Source organism: Nomascus leucogenys, chromosome 9, assembly GCF_006542625.1.
Source record: "Nomascus leucogenys isolate Asia chromosome 9, Asia_NLE_v1, whole genome shotgun sequence".
Lineage (NCBI taxonomy): Eukaryota > Metazoa > Chordata > Mammalia > Primates > Hylobatidae > Nomascus > Nomascus leucogenys.
Window position 1 is genome coordinate 49,039,951 of NC_044389.1, and position 16,877 is coordinate 49,056,827.

At 34.8% G+C, this 16,877-nt stretch overlaps 1 protein-coding gene across 2 annotated transcripts in view; it reads left to right on the top strand.

Annotated features, from left to right (window-relative positions):
• Nucleotides 1–16,645, top strand: part of CHIC2 (cysteine rich hydrophobic domain 2) — a 61,413-nt gene extending 44,768 nt beyond the window's left edge. The window contains exons 4-6 of one of the 2 annotated variants that reach the window (XM_030818943.1): nt 9,805–9,861; nt 10,028–10,087; nt 13,786–16,645. In XM_030818943.1, the coding sequence (XP_030674803.1) occupies nt 9,805–9,861; nt 10,028–10,087; nt 13,786–13,836 (168 nt within the window). In that variant the 3' untranslated portion in view covers nt 13,837–16,645. The remainder of the gene's footprint in view (nt 1–9,804; nt 9,862–10,027; nt 10,088–13,785) is intronic. The other variant, XM_030818942.1, reaches the window with a different exon arrangement.
• Nucleotides 16,646–16,877: the final 232 nt, after the last annotated feature.

Below are 16,877 nucleotides of genomic sequence, written 5' to 3' on the forward strand. Positions count from 1 at the left end.
TCATTAAAGAGGAATTAATGATGGAGGACCCTTGCATAGTGAGGAAGCCTCTTTCAGCCCATATAACAGCATGGTGGTGCAGGATATGGAAGGCATATTTAGAGTCAGTATAAATATTGATGCGTAGTCCTTTTGCAAGAGTGCGGGCTTGAGTTAAGGCAGTGAGTTCGGCTTGCTGAGAGGTAGTGGAGGGGGCAGAGCAGTAGTCTCAATGATAGATGTGGAAGATACTATATCATAGCCTGCCTTTGTTGGTGAGTGGCGATTAGGCCTGGTGGAACTGCCATCAATAAACCAAGTTTGATCAGGATGAGGAACAGGAAAGAAGGAAATATGGGGAAATGGAGTGAATGTCAAGTGGATCAGAGAGGATACAGTCATGGGGGTCAGGTGTCAGGTGTGGTATCCAGAATAATGTGGGAGGCTGGATTGAAGTCCAGGCTAGAAACAATGGTAATTGTGGGGGACTCAAAGAGTGAGTATAGCTGAAGGAGCTGGGGAGCAGAAAGTATATGCGTCAGATGGGAGGAAGAAAATAGATTTTGGAAGTTATGAGAACTGTAGAGAGTGAGTTGAACATAGTTTGTGATTTTTAGGGCCTCTAAAAGTATTAGGGCGGTGGCAGCCTCTGCACAGAGACATGATGGCCAGCCTAAAACAGTAAGGTCAAGTTGTTTGGACAGAAAGGCTGCAGGGCGCGGTCCCGGCTCTTGTGTAAGAATTTTGACCACAGAGCCCAGTACTTTGGCTGTGTGTAATGAAAAGGGTTGGGATGAGTTAGGGAGAGCTAGCTTCTAGGGCTGTGTGTAATGAAAAGGGTTGGGATGAGTTAGGGGGGCAGCTTCTAGGGCTGTTTTTAAGGAACGGAAAGAGGAGCGGTGAAAGGAATTAGGATGTATGGGGTCAGCTAGGTTTGCTAGGACAGAATAATGGGTTGTGGAGGGAGGTATTGAGGATCGAATATATGGGTTTGGCACCACAGGGTGGCTAGGCAAGACAATTTGGTTGCTAAGGCGCAGATCCTGAACTAACCTATAAGACTTGTCAGGTTCTTGGACAGGTAAAATGGGGGAATTGTAAGGAGAGTTTATAGGCTTTAAAAGGCCATGCTGTAACAGGCGAGTGATAACAGGCTTTAATCCTTTTAAAGCGTGCTGTGGGATGGGATATTGGCATTGAGCGGGGTAAGGGTGATTAGGTTTTAATGGGATGGTAAGGGGCGTGTGATCGGTTGCCAGGGAGGGAGTAGAGGTGTCCCGTACCTGTGGGTTAAGGTGGAGGGATACAAGAGGAAGACGTGAAGGAGGCTTTGGGTTGGGAAGAAGGGTGGCAGTGAGGTGTGGCTGTACCTTAGGAGTAGTCAGGGAAGCAGATAATTTAGTTAAAATGTCTCGATCTAATAAGGGAGCTGGGCAGGTGGGGATAACTAAAAAGGAGTGCATAAAAGAATGTTGTCCAAGCTGGCATCAGAGTTGGGGAGTTTTAAGAGGTTTAGAAGCCTGGCCATCAATACCCACAACAGTTATGGGGGGCAAGGGAAACAGGTCGTTGAAAATAAGGTAATGTGGAGTGGGTAGCCTCCATGTTAATTTAGAAGAAGACGGACTTACCCTCCACTGTAAGAGTTACCCAGAGTGTCTGTGATGGTCCAGGAAGCTTCTGAGGCGATCGGGCAGCGTCAGTCTTCAGCCTCTAAGCCGAGAAGATCTGGGAAGGAGTCAGAGAGCCTTGGGCCAGAGTTCCAGGGGCTCTGGGAGTGGCTGCTGGGCGAGTTGGACAGTCTGATATCCAGTGGGGTCCTGTACAAATGGGACACGGCTTAGGAGGAATCCCGGGCTGCGGGCATTCCTTGATCCAGTGGCCAGATTTCTGGCACCTGAAGCAAGCTCCTGGGGAAGAGGTTCTGGAGGAACCCCTGGCAGCTGCAGTTCAGGCATTTGGAGTTCTTGTGTGCTGGAGATGTAGCTGGGGTTTGTCTCACAGTGGAGGCAAGGAACTGGAACTCAGAAATACATTGCTACTTGGCTGCCTCTACTCTATTATTGTACACCTTGAAGGCGAGGTTAATTAAGTCCTGTTGTGCGGTGTGAGGGCCAGAATCTAATTTCTGGAGCCTTTTTTAATGTTGGGAGTGGGTTGGATAATAAAATGTATATTGAGAACAAGACAGCCTTCTGGCCCCTGTGGGTCTAGGGCAGTAAAACGTCTAAGGGTTGTTGCCAAATGGGCCATGGACTGGGCTGTGTTTTTATATTTGATGAAAAAGAGCCTAAATGCTAACTGATTTGGGAGAGGTGGGATAAAGAAAAAGGAGCATTAACCTTAACTATGCCTTCAGGTCCAGTCACCTTTTTAAGAGGAAATTGTTGGGCAGGTGGGGGAGGGCTAGTTGCGGAACGAAACTGTAAGCCGGAATGGGTGTGAGGGGAGGTGATAAAAAGATTATAGGGTGGGGGGGCAGCGGCTGAGGAAGAATTGGGACGTGGCTCAGCCTGTTGAGGAGCAGCCTGGGGAGGAGCGGTCAGATGGGTCTGTAGAAAAGGAGGATTCAAAGCACTCAGAACTTGGGGTGGAGACTGAAGGAACAGACAAGAGAGAAAGAAAGATTTGGGATGAGTCGCATTGGGAGCAGAGACTAGGGAGGGACCAATGTGTAAAAGAATGCCTGGATGTCAGGCATCTCAGACCATTTGCCCATTTTTCGACAAAAATTATCTAGATCTTGTAAAATGGAGAAATCAAAAGTGCCGTTTTCTGGCTATTTAGAACCATTATCGAGTTTGTCTTGGGGTCAAGCGGTATTGCAGAAGAAAATAAGGCATTTAGGTTTTAGGTCAGGTGTGAGTTGAAGAGGTTTTAAGTTCTTGAGAACACAGGCTAAGGGAGAAGAAGGGGGAATGGAGGGCGGAAGGTTGCCCATAGTGAAGAAGGTAAGTTTAAAGAGAAAGATAGAGACACGGAGAAGAGGGGTGGGGAGCAGCCCTGGGCTGCAATGTGGGTGAGCAGCCAAAGCAGGCATCCCTGCAATTGACTTGCCACCAAGGGAATGTGGGTGAATGACCAAGGCAGGCATCCCTGCAGTGATCAGACACCAATGAAATGTGGGTGAATAATCAGGCAGGTGTCTCAACACCAAGGGGAGGCTGTCTTCCTGAGTCCATGACTGGCGCCGGAGTTTTGGGTCCACGGATAAAATGTGTCTCCTTTGTCTCTACTAGAGAGGAAAAAGAACTGGAATTGGAAAGACAGGGAGATTGAAGGGTAGTGAGAGAGGCTGGAGAAGAGAGTGAAAAGACTGCTTACCTGATTTGAAATTGGTGAGATATTCCTTGGGCTGGTTGGTCTGAGGACCTGAGGTTGTAGGTGGATCTCCTTACGGAGTGAGGCGAGGACAGGGGACTGGTCTCCCGAAGGAGTCCCTCTGACCCGGGTCTTCGGTACCAAATGTCTCACTCGTCAGTGTGAAGAGACCACCAAACAAGCTTTGTGTGAGCAACGTGGCTGTTTATTTCACTTGGGCGCATGTGGGCTGAGTCCAAAAAGAGAGTCAGCAAAAGGTGGTGGGATTATCATTAGTTCTTACAGGTTTTGGGATAGGCGATGGAGTTAGGAGTAGTGTTCTGTGGGCAGGGGGTGGATCTAACATTCTCAAGGGTGGGGAGAATTACAAACAACCTTCTTAAGGGTGGGGGAGATTACAAAGCACATTGATCGGTTAAGGTGGGGCAGAAACAAATCACAATGGTGGAGTGTCATCAGTTAAGGTTATCTTTACTTCTTTTGTGGATCTTCGGTTGCTTCAGGCCATCTGGATGTGTATGTGCAGGTCACAGGGGATGTGATGGCTTAGCTTGGGCTCAGAGGCCTGACAGTAAGCACTGATTCTTCCTTTTGTAATTACATATATTTTTAAAAATTCCTGATAGCCGTACTTTTTATTTTATTTGCTTAGTGAAATTCCTTTGTCTTATGAACAGTTTTTCTAATATTCTGTGGTCAGTTGAAACTATATTTATTTATTTTTATTTTTTAATTTTTTTGGATAATTTTTTTTTAACAATAATAGTGACATATTTGCTGCCCAAATTCAAGGAGACCCTTCCTGCACCCTGCCCCAGCCCAAGCGCATTTTTATTTGACTAGATTATTGAAACCAAAAAAACCCTTTGAGACCAAGTGGGAAGATTGCTTAGTGGAAATAGGTCAGGCAGAAGGTGGGTCAGATGGGGACCTCAAAACTTAATTTTAGTTTTTTAAAATGTTAGTATTTTCTGAATTGTTACTCAGAGTTAGTAGATAACCCCCTTTAAATTGTGCATGTTTGTGTACATGTTTTTTTTTTTTCTCAAGAGAGAGAATCCCTATCTTTCATAATTCATAGCCAGTATAACCTAAACAAGTTAATATTCTCTCACTAGCCTAGATCGTAAACTTGATGAAATTCTGTTTAAGATTAGCACCTATTAAGACACTGCTCAGTACTAAGAGGATATTTTTGATTCACAAAATTTTAGCAATTTTTTTTAGCATATTTCTATCTAAAAATATTACTTTTAACAAATAGTACATGATACTTCAGTGAGTGTTTTAATATATCTAGATTATTTAAAAGTTAATGTTCATATTAAAATTTTAAAAGGTGCTTTAATGTACAAGAAGGGAATTTGTTTAAAAATCCTTTTGAGAAATCATATTCTAGTCTATTTTTTTGGTGAATCTAGGTTTTTCACGTAGCATAATACTGTGATATAATTATTTAATTTTCTGCACATTACTGGAATATAAAATTTCATATTAATCCAGAATGAACAGAAGTGAATAATATAATTTCTCTTAAGTTCTCTTATGTTAAAATAATTCATTTTAAATTATATATGATTTCTCCCTAATAACTTACAGCTAAAAACATTGTTTTACTTAACAAATTCAATTTACACAGATGTCTAAAGATAAATAGCATTCTTATTTGAAAAATATAAGTTAAAAACAAGATTATGAATACATTCAAAACATTATTTTAGTTAAAGGTTAATTAATGCATTATAGATTTAGGAGTTTAAAATTTAAGTAGGGAATTGAACATTTGAAATTTTGCTTTCCCATTTTGTGATGGTATGAATAAATCCAATTCAAATACATTTTAATTATAGGTTTAATAGATGAACTTTTATAAATAGCTATTAGTGAGATATTCTATACATTTTATTAGCATATCATAGCATATTTTTGTTTTAAAGACTGGTAATACTATTTTATTGGGAAATATTAAGATAAACTTTGTTGCAGTTTCTACACTTAACATTTTTTTCCTTTGGCTCTTAGTACTCTAAAATTCATGAGATTTCCATTGGTTTTATTAGTAACGTCTAGAAAACCACTTCTTTGTAAAACCATGTTTTCAAACAATTGATTGTGAATAAACGAGTCATTGGGAATTAGGAAACTCTTAAGTAATAGTGGTGGCAAAGTAGGAGATTAATACCTTAAAGATTTTCTAAATGATTCTTTGCTGTCCTGGAAGACTTATTTATGTCTAATGGCATTTAATTTGTTTATAGGGAATAACATTAATAATTTATTCCTAAGAAAGTTACAGTATTTAGGAAAAATTACAAAAGTACCTAATAATTCAAATTTGAATTTTCAGGAAATCTTAGTTTTCTGTTGCAGTAATTGAGTTTGTCTAGGTGTATGTGTGCTTTGCTGTTATAAGCTTACTTTAGATGCTTCTTTGGAAGGTATGTCTTATATGGGTATGTCTTATCTAATATTGCTGATTAATCATTACCTTATTAGCCATTTTATGAATTACTGAGGCCCTTTTAGTTCTCTTTCTGTTTTCATGTTTTTCCTTATTTTCACAATTCTACCAAAAATCTAAAAGGGACCAAAGGCAATATAAATAGAAGCCAAAATTTCTATTCTTATGTTACTACTACTTGTTGCTCAACTTAAGTCTGTTTAATACCTATTTAGTAATTGAAATTATATTTTTTTAATCTCCTGTTAATTTTTACTTTCACAAAGCTGAATGGCTGTATTAAAACTAGTTCACCAATGAGAAAAATATAACCACTAATATGTGGAAATGAAGAAATGTGTTTTTGGTTTTTTTTTTCAAGAAAAAGGGTTATTTAAAGTGAGCTGAGGGAGATGGGTGGGATCCAGATGCTTGGAGCTGTCTACTTCCAGACCAGGTTAGTAACATGACGCCATTCACACAAAAAAGTTGTTTTGCCTGCATGTTGTGAGTTGGTGGTCTTGGTCCTTTTAATTAAAGATAAGAATACTTGATAAAATCACATTTCTTGTTGATCATCTTTTGCAGAAAGACCGAGAATTCCATTGGTAAAGAACCACTAACCTGTCCCCTCACCCCCAGGGTGTGAGCAGTGAAAAGGATTAAGGCCCACTGTAGGGAAGCTTGCACTAAAGCCTGCACTGCCCTTTCCCCTGTTCTTTCAGCTAAATAGATTTTTAGTTCCCATGACTATCAATCTGGTGCTTTTCACAAGCACTAAATTCTCTTAGGAAAATTAAAGATGACTTATTTTTTAGAAACTGGCCTGGAATACTGAAAGATGGTGTTTTTTGGTACTTTGTTTCATGTTGACAGATCCCATACATATTATTTTTTTCTGATGCATGTTAATTTGCTTCAGCTTGTTTTGAATTTGGAGTTGAAATACACATTTAAAAACCAAGGACAGGTTGTTCTATGATTAGATTTGCTTGTCCACAGTTAGCAAGTGTAGAGTTCGACACTGTTGAATCTTACATTTCATTAGAAATAGCTACCTGACAGCCTTGTGGACATAAACTCTTTAACTTTTATCTAGATGACTACAATTATAAAGTGCTTTCTTTTAAAAGCTTTTAAGTAGCTTTTATAAATGCTGAAGTGTCATTTTTTTTTTAGTATCTGCCAAATTGGTATTGTATTTAATCTTGAAAATATATTTTGATTTTCTTAACTAAAAATAATTGCATAGTATTAAACATTCTCAGTAGCTCAACCTTTTTTTTTTCTATTTAATTTGAGCTTTTGTTGTTACTAACAAATAATTTGTGGCACAGTTTCTTTTTTTTTTTTAATGACTGCTAGAATCTATATACTTGTCACCTTAGTGTGCTAGAAATGTTCCACTCAAATCAAGGGTTCCTTTCTGGTTTTGTATGTTCTCACCTGCTCCTCACTGTAAATCATTGAGATGTCAAGTGCAATGATTAATTAAGCTGCACGTGCAAGTGCTTTTTTTTTCACCTGTCAAGCAGGAAAGAAGTCTTATAGCAAGATTAGATGGTACTAATTCACAGCTTTTACTTCAGACTGTGAAGTGTGTAGAAATATTTTATATTTATATGCTTATTCAGAATGTGGCATATCAGGGCTTGTTTGTTTTAGAATTCTTAAATATTGTAAGATACAATTATTATACCAAGCCCTATCATTAAACTCCTAATTATAAGCAAATAAGAAATTCAGAATTCCTACTTAAATATTTTGGGATTTAAGATTTATACTTTGTAATTACCTTTTATACAAATACTAGTAGTTGATTTAAGTTAAAGTAAATATTTTTAAGTTTTAAAATTGTGTGTATGTATGTGTCTGTCATAATGAGATCTATTCTTATTATAGCATGGATTTAAATTTCTGATGAAATGATGGTGGTAACTACATTTTTTTCTTTAATAAGTATTTGCAGAATGTAGTATTAAGGTTTTGGGTACTATTTTATACATTAATATAAAACAATGGACTTGGAAAACTTGTTCCGCTCTAGTTCTTTCATCATCCACTCACCCCCAAAATCATCAGTAAAAGTAAAACCTCAAATTGTATAGTAATCTTAATCTATTATTAAAAGGCCCTAGAAAGAAAGATTACAAGGTAGATTCAGGTTTTGAATCGGTTTTGCCATTGGTTTAGCAGCGGGTGGGCAGGCAGATGCCTGCTCAGAGTAGAACCTATTGCCATTTTTCACCATTGATAGAGTAGCCTTTCAGAGTCAATGAGCTCTGTCAATGTGAGCTTGTCAAGGCTACAACTTCATAGACCTGAGAGGCGGTTTGAGAGGTCAGCCCTTTTCAGGTTCGCTGTGATGCAAATGAACTTTAATGCTTAAACAACTATTGGAATTTTTATGTCTGCTCCTTGTTCTTTTTTCTTCACAAAGTCATTGACGAGACATTCAGTGCTTTTTAAATTGGAAGTTGCATTGTGCTAAAGACCTAGTACAGATTTACGGAGGGCTGAAAGCAGTTAGATCATGTTCTTTTCATGGTGCGATTAGAATCAAATCGATTTCCCTACAGCCTTCAGCATTCAGATGGCAATTTTAACAAAGCTTGGGGGCTAGACAAGGGACAAAACGACCGAACTGAATGTTAATTACACTCTGCAGCCTTATTTTCTTTTGATTTGGGGCTGACTGGCAACTAAATTAACAAAAAGTGTGACCATAACTGCTGCCCTATTTTCATTTAAAAGGAGAGCTGCCTCTAAAAGGCTATCTTTACAAAGAAACAAGTGAGGTCTGCTGATCATTGTTAACAAGGGCACATTTTTTTTCTTTAAAATTCTTGCCAAAAAGACTCTTCAAAAAAAGTAATGTAATACATTAGTCACTGGCATATTATTACCCAAAGAAGTAGTTGATTTTCTGATTTTTATGACATAAGCTTGGAAAATGTAAGACAGTAGTAGTTCATTGGTAGTTATGAATTATAATTGGCATCTATGTGACTTTGGTGTGTCTTTAGCATGTTTAATATGCTAAAAGGTAATGTAACAATTTAAAATAGATACTTTAAATACATATTAAAATTTTATTATGTAACATTAAACTGTTCAAACCCAGCTTGATTCTAACAGTTTTTCACCTAGCTAATCCTTGCTTGACACGCAAATTTTCATATTTGATTACTAGTACTTCTTTATACCACATTAATAGCGGTAAGATGTTTTTTCTTTCCCTTGCAAGAAAAGTGCAGCTGAACCAAGTTGCAAGTTGATCCTGGTGGCAACACTGTCATTTTTGCACCTGCAGTTGTGTCAGTCTCATCCTAACACCTGGCACCGTGAATTATCCTCTTTTATTCGTATTCTCAAGCAAGAAACATTTCATGCAGCATAGCATATCTTGTAACAACCAACTGAAGTAAATTCTCAGTTGATTCCTGAAACAGTAATGTTGAATTAAGAGTTTGATTTTACTTCAGATGACACTTTTATGTTGGTTTAAATAAAATTTTGGCTCTGTTCAAAAAAAATCTATTGGTAGAATAATCAGTAAGCTGGTTTTTAAATATGGGCATTATTTTAAGCATGATGTGAAAATTAGTTTGATTTTATAACTCATTGATTTTTTTAGTACTAACTTCCAATTTTTTGTTTTGGAACTTACTGAAAGGCCATTTGCATTTTGTTAACTAATATTTACTTTTGTTTTAAAATATGTGTTAAGGAACTTTCGTTACTACTTAAGTATTGGAAACATTTTTGAAAGAAGTGGGGATTTAATTTTATTTGGCAGATGACATTAGCTTTTTAAACCTTGATAGTTTTAAATCAGAGGCTAGTAAAGATTCATATGATAAAAATAAAGCCATATCTTTTTTAAGAAAGAGTACTCTTTGTGTTCAGGTTACCATTTAGTGCTTAGAACATCGATGGTGATGCACACCACACTATACTCAGTCACTGTCTTATACCTCTCCCCTTTTCACAGAAAAAGCAGCTGCAAAACAAAGTTTTCTAAAACCAGTCAAGAGTAAACTTTTTTCTCATTTGTCTTCCAGACACGAAGATCGATTGAGAAGTTATTAGAATGGGAAAACAATAGGTTATACCACAAGGTGAGTACCACAGGGAGCAGCTTCGTACTGTTGGGGTCTGAATTGCACAGTATGGAAACAGATGCTTTTGTTGAACTAAAAATATGAAAGATGGACAAATGGGTTAGTCTGTGTGCTGCAATAAAATAGAGCTCATTTTTCTTCTTTTACTCTCCTACTTGTCTAGCTGTGCTTGCATTGGAGACTGAGCAAAAGGAAATGTGAAACGAATAACATGATGGAATATGTAAGTTAAAGGGCTGTTTTGTGAGTTTCTCTATTAAATGATCATTTATTTTGCTTCTGATCTTATTCTTTCCATGATTATTAATCAGCAAAGGTGTCAGGAGCTTAATCTCCTGAGTGCAAGGATTTTCTACGGTTCACAGATGCATGGTTTCATGTGCAAGACTGATTTATAAAGTTATGAATGACTTGAAAACAAGGCTTCACTGTGTTCTGAAAAATAATAAATTAATTGCCAAGATAAAATAGCCTGAACATGTGTTGATGGAGTGTGAAATTTTAGATGCTGTATAAAGAATAACCACAACTTTGGTTACGCAGCAAGTCAGATATGGCTTTTTTATATAATGCTAATCAAGTTTCCAAGTATGGAAGAAAACCTTTCAGCCAAGCCATTGGAGCTTAAGAAACCTTTACCCTTTATAGATTTTAACTGCCCGTACCTCAGTGCCCTTTAAAGAATCTCTTTTAAAGTGTTATTAGAATACTGCTTTGTAAAAATTAAAAGTAAGCAGGAGATGAGATGTTGATCATCTTGTGTTTACTTGTTAAAAAATACCTAATTTGGCATATATATACAATGAATTTTAGAACTTACTCAGCATGGGATTTAATTTACTGACTCCATGATTTACTTGAACAGTTTTTCTCCTTTTGAAAATTTCAGAATACTCTAGAAAATTAAGAATTTTAATTCTCTTTTGAGCTTGGATATTTTATTTTAAATATGGCCAGGTTATTACTTTAAAAGAAAAGATCTAAGGAAGAGTTAATTGTTGAAAATAAAACTCAGAGCCTTTGTGAAGTACCTGTTATAACATTTCTGAGGAATTTTGTCTGTTCTTTAAAACAACATAGCCATCATAGATGTGTGTGTGTGTATGTGTAAAATATTGATTAAAACAGTGTTTAGTTGTAAATTATCATAAAATCATTTTTCTCTGTTAGCATTTTCCTGTTCTTTCATTATCACACAGTCAAATCCTATTTCTAGCCTTGAACATAAAAAATATTTTTAAAATGTCTTAGACTAGCTTTATTCAATGAACCAAATAATGTAGATTTTATCTTTACTATATCAAACATGTTAATTTATGATGATGAGAAAGACACTTGATACTTCTTTATAATCATAACACATTTGAGTAACTCGTTTTGAGGTGAGGATACTAGTTTTGTATTTTCATCTTAGTAAGAGGGTTTATGTATATATTTTGGGGAGAGGGATGGATAGGAGATGTAAAGAATTTAGTGAAAAACATATCTACTACATTTATAACACAAACACTAAGCTTAAAACTGAGGTATTAATTTTTTCATGCATTTCTAAATTTACTTTGGAAAGGAAAACATAAAAGTTATCCCAATGCTATGATTTCCAGATAGAACTGTATGACTATAATTTATTCATAAAATAATTTAGTAACCTTCCAAAACATTCTGAACTATATGCTTTGTTTGTAAAATAAGTTTCCTTGAATTTTTAGATAATTAAGCACTTCTGCTAAAGCCATTATATTATTTTCACTCCATCATAGAAGATATCCAGAAGAGTAGTAAAGATAAAATAAATATTTCAATTGCTAGGAAAAAGCTGGGTGTAGTGGGCATGCCAGTAGTCTAGCTGGGGAGGCTGAGGTAGCAGGCTCACTTGCGTCCAGGAGTACAAAGACAGTCTGGGTAATACAGCAATACCCACCTCTCTTAAAAAAAAAAAAAAAAAAAAAAATGCTGGGGAGAAAAAATGTGTTTTGCTAGATTTTCTTAGAGTATATATATATTTGTGATAGTTGAAAGTGAGAATAATGTAGCTTAAAAAATTCATAAAAATGAATTTTAAAAGTTAAACTAGCAAATAAAATTCATTTTATCTAATGAATTTAGGCCTTTTTAACCATGTGTCCCTCTTTTCCTCAACTTTTCTTTAACTTATAGAAATTTAATTTTGTTAAAAGAAAATAATTATCCTTGATTATAATTTGAACATTGGAGATACTAATATATATATATATATATATATATATATACCACCCTGGTGCTAACTTTTCTTTGTTGAGATATGGTAGAGATGGATGATTTAGAATAAATGAGACAAGTGGCCAGTCTCTATGTGTGGCTTCTGAAGGAAAAATTTGTAGAATATATTATTTAAAAACTAATAGTTCAAATGTAGGCAAAGATAGCCTTTATTTTATGTTATGTATCAATAGTATATATTGTAAAGTGTGGGGATGCCCACACCTGGGGACTAAAATTATAAAGACTGATTGAGGACATACTTGAAATACAAAATAATTTATTTAATGTTGACTCCTAAGTAGTTTAAACGTTTAATTGTCAAATTTTAAAGCTGCAAAGAATCTCATTATCTAGTTCGATGCCTTTATTTTATAGATAAGAAACCTGAGAAACAGGAAAATCTAGCTCAAATGAAGCTAGTTGGGAGAAAGTATTTTAAAAGGGAGCTAGTGAATATTTTGTAGGCAAATCACAGGTCAGGAGAGTGGCAAATGTGACAGCTAAGGCTTAGTGCAGGATACCTAGAGTAGGACAGGAATATTTCTGAGCCAGGTATAGAAGTGTATCACCTTTATTGAGGCAGATCAAAAGCCAGGAGAACTGAAGAGTGAAAATAAAGATTCCTGGCCCAGACAGCTAATTTGTAGAAGTATTGAAATCTGGAGGTCATATCAAGCAAGACACAGTTTCTGAAAAAGAATGATGAGTTCACCAGACTTAGAAACTTTTAAAATCAAATAATTTTTAAGTCACCATCTATTTAATACAAATTAGGAGCAAAAGAAAGAGTTGATTGTAATTTAAAATTCAAATTTGGAAAAATTAGCTCTGGTCACTTTATGTAATTCTGTGTTACCATATTTTGTTTTTGTTGGTTTTCCTTTAGTTTCCTGTTAAAAGGCCTTTTGGAACAAATTTTAGCCTTTAATTTTGCTAACCTAAGAAGAAATGGACTTTTTAAAAAATTGAGAGATAAAGGACCTTTTATCTAAAGATTACATATTCTGGTAGAGTAAAATGAGAGCAACTCTAGAACTTAGAGAAGACTCATGTAATTGGGTTGATTAAAAAGGAGAAAGTCTGAAGAAAAATGTTGGGTGAGTTGCAGTCACGTAGGGTGGTAGAAAGGGCAAGGCTTTGGAGTTAAGACAGTCTTTTATTCAAACAGTGACTCCACAATCAATTGTGATACAACTTCTCTGGATCATCAGTTTCCTCATCTGTGAAATAAGGATTATAATACTTGCCTCATAGAAAAGTTGTTGGGTTTAAAGAGACCCAATGTAGTATGGAACACCTGGTATATAGTTAGTTGTAAGTAAATACTAGCTCCTTTTCTCATGAGTGCAGGGGAGCGTGCATGTATGCATGTTTGCTCCTCCAGTGTATCAGGGGCACCATCTATATCACCCTTCTCAGACTTTGGTGATTTTACTTGCTTATTTGTCTTCCTTTTCATACAGCCAAGGTATTTCGTGTATTTGGTAAAGGTCCAGAAATAAAAAGAAAAATTATCAGTGATGGAACTCTGCATTATCAGATAAAGATCTGTTTGAGTAATGCAAAGTTGCAGTTTTAAAATGTGGATGGATTTTCAAAAACTTGTGATAGCATATAATTGAAGTTTTAAGAAAAAATTTTGTTTAAATCTTTTAAAAACTTTTTCTTCTCCTTTTACAGGTCATCCTCATAGAATTTTTACCAAAGACACCGATTTTTCGACCAGATTAGCATTTACTTTATTTATAGAGACTTTCCAAGTATGTTGTCTTTCCAATGGTGCCTTGCTTGGTGCTCTCCTGGTGGTGACATAACATTGGTTCTACAGAATCGTGTGGTGTTTTTTTTGTTTGTTTGTTTTTTAAAATAACCGCATGTTCTAAGTGTGCATTTTTGTCAATCTTTGCAACAGTTATTTCATACAGATGTTTAATACTTAAGTTATTGTGCTCTTTTCTGTTATGTATTCTGATTTTCAAGAATTACTTTTTTGTATTATCAAAAAAATACATTTGAACTTAGCATAAAAAGTGGCCAGCCTTTTTTATTTTGTCACCAAGGTACACACAGTCCTTTATTTATAAATTCCTTCACAGAGAAAAACACCTTTGTAAGGCTCAACTTACCTATTCCAGCAAGCACACTTTTTCTATCATTTTTTCTTTCTTTTAAAATTTGATACTGTCATTATTTTAAAATAGTAAGTTTTCTTTAATAATCTTTTGGAACCTAACATACCCTTTCTCATACAATTCCTAATGCTCTGTTTATGGCAGATAATCTGTAACATTATGAAGACCTATCAAAAAGTTTTAAAAGTATTTCTGTCTTCAAAGGTAGTAAGACAGGATTAAATTTTTATTAGAATAGACAAATCAGTGAATGGTATGCATGTATCTAGTGGTTACTAGAACTCAGGATCATAAAATATAGTAGCATCACGATCTGTGTATATTTTTGATCAAGATGATAATAATGGCCTTACTTGGGTTATTTTTATTGTTTATCAAATCTTACATACAAAAGAGTGGAAGTATTCCTTTACAAAATTTCTAAGGAAAATATTTCTTCCAATCTATCACAATTATAGAATGGATATATGTTTCTGAAAAGTTTTTGAAAGCAAAAGTTCTAGAACTAAAAGTAAGCTGATGTTTAATATCCCATTGATATTTAGAAAAGATTGTTAATAAGAAATGGAGGATGCATTTAGTACTATTTTTATCCACTAGTTCACTTTCAGTACAGTTATGTATACTTGTTTTGATTGAGAGTGTGACATACATGTTAAATCAGATGAGCTTGTTTCTTTTAAATATACATATACACAAATACATATAATTTTTTCTCCTTTTTGTTGTGCATATCTCTATGCATTTTTAAACTTTTAGATTTGTGAATGACCTATGTGTAAATTTTTGTTTTTATAAACCAGAAATTATACAAGTTTTAATGTGTGTCAAGAACTTGTTCCATACAACTGTGGTATCGAGCAATAATGTTAATAACTTTTGGAATTATATAAACTATGCTTAATAATTTGTATTGAGAATTGGTACCACTATACAATACTTTTTTCCTTGTATTAAATCTTTTAGATACCAGTTTCATTAATTTATATACCTGTATTTTTAAAAGTATTTCTTTGTACTTACCAAAGTACTGTATTCCTATATAAATTTGAATAGTCAAATGCCAGTATCTCATGTCCTATATCCTGTCTTGGATATTAGGAGCTATCTTAAAAACTAGGATTTAAAATTTTTGTTTGTTTGTTTGAGAATTATATGTTTTCCTTGTCCCCCAAGTAACAACTTGAATTTGTAGAACACTTTTCCTGTGAAGAGTTCAAAGTACAAATAATTCAAATACTTATTTTATTTAACTTGTATCTAGGGTGTGTCCTACCACCTTAAAGTAGTGCAATTAAAAATAATGCCATCTAGAAACTTCAATATTCCTCTGTGGTTTCAGTGTGAAAAATAATTGTATCTTCATACAATGCTAAATCTGCCTCAGGATTCAGAAAGATCAGAAAAATATAATGACTGTGTAAACTATGCAACACAGTGTTCCCTGTATAAAATTGTATAAATCCATAGAGCACCATATTGATAAGCTTTATAAGAAGAACTTATCTATTTACATAATTTATTCTCCTATTATTAGTCTACTGTGGATAATAATTTTAAAATTACTATATTCCCTTAGGTATATTTTAACTGTAAGATAATTTTCATAGTTGATGATATTAAGTATGGAATTTTTAAAAGCTTTTCTGATTTTTTTCAGCCACGTGCCATTTGCTTAAAGATTCCCTAGAAACATACACTTCCAATGTATATATAGAAAAGAACTGTGAATACTTAATATGTGGTATTATCATAAGCCAGTTATGCCTTGGGCATTTAGATTTTCATGCTTGGATTTTCATTAGTAGCCTGTAGTATAACTCTATCCTTTCTTGAACCATGAATTTAAGTGCCCACATTACTGGATAATAGAGATGCCCATATTAAGTAAACATCAGTCTAAGGAAATATTTAAAGTGATGATTTTTCTTCAGCTTCTGTTTTCTGACTTAAAGTTTCTGGGACATAAACCATAGAGCTTTTTAAACTGGCCAAGAAAAAATATTATTGACAGAAAGTTTGGTATATGGATTCTATGTAGGCTAAGGTAAATAACTTATGGTCTTTTTAAAAATACATTACTGGCATTTTACAATCAGTCACCATTTCTGTATAGAAACATTCTTTTTTCAACAAATGTACGTTGACAACCCTGTTATATTTTAATATATAACTCTGGCTATCTGGGTCAAAATGATACTCCAAAGCCTAATGACTATAGTAAAACTGATGTGACACATTTAGCTTCTAAGGTAGATGTTGGCCCTCCCTTACATGGAGATCACCTTACCTATCTAAAATGATCATCAGATGCTTTATTAAGACTCTTTAATGACTAGATTTCATTTATTTAAAATACAAACATGTAATTTTGCCCTAAAATCAACAAAATAAATTCAACAAAGCCTTGAATAATAGTAAACAATGATTTTCTTTTCTTATTAGAAAAACTAGTTTTATAATTGAATAATTTTAAATCAGGAAGAATCCAGCTTTCCCCAAGGTTTTGTCTTTAGTGTTATTTTTTCAGTGTTAGAGAGCTTCTGGTTGTTTCTTTATATTAATAGACCCAGGCCAACCATAAAAATCTTTGACAATATTCTGTCTCTATCTTTGGATGTAAAAGGACATTAAATAGTA